The 4,092-nt window shown below is 46.7% G+C and overlaps 1 protein-coding gene across 1 annotated transcript in view; it reads left to right on the forward strand.

Moving 5' to 3' along the window:
- Positions 1-1,150: 1,150 nt before the first annotated feature.
- The window catches only part of ANKK1 (ankyrin repeat and kinase domain containing 1), an 8,875-nt gene continuing 5,933 nt past the window's right edge, over positions 1,151-4,092 (forward strand). Inside the window, exon 1 of the mRNA XM_010075085.1 lies at positions 1,151-1,338. Within this exon, the coding sequence (XP_010073387.1) occupies positions 1,151-1,338 (188 nt within the window). The remainder of the gene's footprint in view (positions 1,339-4,092) is intronic.

Below are 4,092 nucleotides of genomic sequence, written 5' to 3' on the forward strand. Positions count from 1 at the left end.
CATCACACTTGCTGGGCAACTCCCAGGAAGTGACAGAGAATCAGCAACAATCACATGTCAGACTCTAATACTTTCCCCTAAAAGGCTGCAGAGCCTGGCTGGCTTTTTTTCTTCTTTCCCTAAAGCCTTGCAGTTGTGAGTGATGGGCCGCTGCCAGAGCACCCCATGTCAAAGGCAGCAAAGAAGATCCGATATGTAGCTAAAAATTCCAGGTTAGGACTCTATGGCAATTACCCTTCAGAAATACTCTTTGTATCATGGTAGCACTAGGGAAACCAGCACCATGTTGTAATTGACATTGACTTACCTACAGAGGTAGTCCCTGAGCTAAGTCATTAAAGACACACAGGCACAAGACCCAGACGAGTGTCCTTAAACCCTTTTTCCAGCTGGGGAGTCAAGGCAGAAAGCAACTAAAAGCAGGCACATCACTAGTGCTCACATGGTAATGGTTAAGCTGCTCAGACCAGCTCTTCAGTATTCTCTTGTTTCTTCAAATGCTCCTTGCAGGCATTTGACAGCATCCTTTATTCCTGAGGTAAGCACTCTGGCTCTCCATGTTTGTTGTATATCTTTTATTTTCTCAGATTCATACACTCATGTTCACCACATGCTAGTTCCTAGTTCTTTTCTGTTCTTTATCTTTTTGGAGTGTTTTCCACTTTTTTTCTTCAACTAGCTTGCACATGCAATGCTGCACAGAAGCCTTGTGGATTTCTCTATGTAAGCACTGCCTTTCACCCGGCTCTGCCTCACTTTCACCCACCATATCCTGATGCCCGGGGTGGGGAAGCCCACGTTCAGCATAGTGCGATTGCTAAAGGATGGTTGCACTGCACCACGTTGGATCTTGCATTCTTTCAGCATTTCCCTGCTCGGTGCTCCACAGGAGAGAGAAGGGCAGCCCTATGGAAATGTAGATGTATAGCCACCCCCTGCGCGCTGGGCTGGCAGCAGTGCCTGCAGTTCAGTGATGCAGCTCCTCTGCATACCAAATGAGAGTGACGCTTAGGATCCACCTCTTGGCAGTAACATGGCTCACCTCAGGTAACTCCCTACTCCCGATGCAAGTCCCAAGGAGGAAGAGCTCCGTCATTCTTCTCTGATAGCGCCGGAGCAGGAGGCAGCTGGGCAGGCTGCCTTGTCTGTCATGACTTCGGAGAGAGACCAGCAACTGGGCAGCTTAACTGTCTTTACTAAGGAGGATTTTGAAGAAGACTGGATTAAAGTGGCGAACGGAGGCTTTGGGCATGTGTACCAAGTGAAGCACAAGAGGTGGAGAACAGTTTATGCGGTGAAATGCTCTCCGTCCCTGCTGCAGGACGCCAGCATGGAGAGGTAACTGTGCGGTCTCTTCTAGCTGAGCAGTTCGAGCGATCTGTGGCAATTTGGTGCTAAAACTGAAGGAAACGTCCACATGGGTTCTTCTCCCTGGGAAATCGAGTTTTTGGTACCCAACGGGAGTGGAAAAAGCACTAGTGACATGGAGTTCTTCCTCTCTCTCTTTCTTACGCGTGTATGTGCAGGTGCAAGCAGGAAAGAAACCCTTGTTCAGAACAATTAGCGCTGAAATCTGGAGGCTGGAGTAGGCATCTTAAACTGACATGGGCATGTGGATAACAGCAGCCTCATTACTTATTTGCAGCTTTCACTGGACATTGGGACTAATGAGTATCTATTAAACTAAATTAGTCATTAAAATCACCAGGTTTAGAGCTGAGGGACAGGTAATTTCCAGCTGGTTTTGCTGGGTTTGCAAAGCTCTCAGCTCCCTCATTTGCCTTACCCTCCAGACATGCTCTTTTCTCCTGATGGTGCACCTGCACCTTCACACTCTCACCTCCTGAGACTATTCTGCTGACTACCTTAAGTCTGGAGATAGAACAGAGCCAGGTCATTGCAACTGCTGCCAGTTCCACATACAATATAGGCAGTGCTGGTAAAAAAACAACTGAAGTTATTTATTCTAAAATTTTATTCTGTTTGAGTTGGAAGGATCCTGCCTGGTTAAAAATCACATGCTTATATGACTTTTCTTGTGTTACTGACAACAATTGAGATGGTTCAATATGAGCAGTGACTGTCCTCTTTAGTTTGCAATGCTTATGCTCTTCTGATGTTATATTTGCATTTTGTTCTGGTTTGGGGAAAAAAAAAATTAAGTTAATCAGTATTCACTCTGCATATATCAATTCTAGTAAATTTTATTATATGGCTTTCATGGATTATCTCAACTCCTAGTGTACACTCCAGAAGAATGGTTGTATGGGAACAGAAATATTTGCTGATTTAAAAAAAAAAATAACCTATTTCTGCAATCACCAGGATTTGAAAAACTAAATCTGAAAATCTGAGTTTGGGGAAAAATATCTAACAGTACATGTTAGAGCCTTTAATAGTTACTGCACTGGTCTCTTAGGGACTGAAATTATACTATTATGCCATTAACAGAACTTTGTACTCCAATGTAGTGTTATAAAAGGCTTTTCCACCCCTTAAATATGTCCAAACAGCCTTGAGGCTGCTCTGACTTCTTTTATACTTTTCAGTAACCCCTGTGAGTCCTGGATTAAAGGCAAAACCCTGCTGTCCTGCACTGTGGCTGTGCCAAAAAGCCTTCCTTTCCGTGGGGGCTGTGAGAAGGGCCAGCATTGCTCCTGCAGTCCCGTGTGTCTGGGGGGTTTTGTTCAGTGGCTGTTTCCACTTGCTGTAGCAGGTTTCCATGTTTGTGAGAGGCAGACCTTCAGTGTGTGCAGTTTGTCTAACGCACGTGTACCCCCAAAGAACATCTGTGAGTGCATGGCCGTGAGCCCTCTCACGTGTGTTATAAAATGGTTCTGGTTTATCTTTCAGCACCAAGCACCAGCCCCAGATACAAAACTGAAAGCTTCCAGGCCACTCTGGTTTCAATAAAGCACAGCAGCACAGTTGTCTGGTAAGGGAGGCAAAGGAGGCAAAAGTTTCAGTGGAGCTTTTAGGAGTCCTTAGCACTCCTGTCTGTGGGCTTGTAAAAATGTCTCGTCAGTAGCTGTGATTGAAGGCAGTGGTGTAGTGACTTCCATCTGCTCACAGTCTTGATGCATAACCAACACAGTATCCATTCAAAATGATGGAGCAAATTGACAGCAAGTTTATTAACCTTGGGTGGTTTTGTTTGTCAGGAGAAAACAGGAGATGGATTTTGTGTGATGGTGGAAGACATCCCTGTGGGCACATGAAATTGAGGCGGGCAGGTGCTCAGTGAGTGCCACTGAATCCATGTGTCACCTGAGAGAAGGAAAGAGGTTCTGGAAGATGGCTCTTGCCTCAACGCCCCTCAGCTGCAAAGGCTTGTGATGTGCAGATCTGTTGAGGCTGAGGAGAGGAAAACATCACAGGGAACCCCCAGAAGAGGAAAATACAGATGCAGTCACAGTATTTCCCAAAGGGCTGAAACACTCAGGTTCTTCTATGGGAATTGCTTTGGGGCTCTAGCTTTTCTCCTTGACGAGCCTCATTTCTTGGGGCTCCCTCTGCTTGCCCAACATCCACCTTCCTGCTGTACCTTCTCACATATCTAATGGTGCAAATGCCTCCTCCTGGGCTGACCTCGCTTCCTCTGTTACTCCTCACAACGCTGGTCTGCCACAGGATCCAGCCTAAACTCCCGTGCGGGTCAGCCCTCAGCAGCCCCTGGGGTGCCAGGGAGGGAGGCAGACAGGGGCTGTGCCCAGTGATTCTGTCCCAGGAAGGGAACCAGAAATGGTGGTGGTCACTTCTTTCTCCATGCCCATCATTTTCCTGGGAGGGAGAAGAATCAGTTTGCAACCTCGATGCTGCAGGTTGCAAGTGTCTTCCTGGGTTAAACCTTTCTTCCACAGTGGGGAAGACAATACCCGAGATTCCTCACTACAGAGGTACGTTTTCCTGTGGGGAGCTTGCTAGAGGAAGTCTGGCAGGAGGATTTGCTTAGCTGAATTATGTTTAGATCTGTTAGTGGTCTGGCATAATGTCGTTGCAAGCTCCAAGTCATTCCCAGGGTGTGTGCTTTTTAAATGCACTTGTGGCACTTTACTGCTTGGCTGCTGGGCACCCCAACTCGTTGAGCAGGTT

The sequence above is a fragment of the Pterocles gutturalis genome, unplaced genomic scaffold, assembly GCF_000699245.1.
Source record: "Pterocles gutturalis isolate BGI_N339 unplaced genomic scaffold, ASM69924v1 scaffold6807, whole genome shotgun sequence".
NCBI lineage: Eukaryota > Metazoa > Chordata > Aves > Pterocliformes > Pteroclidae > Pterocles > Pterocles gutturalis.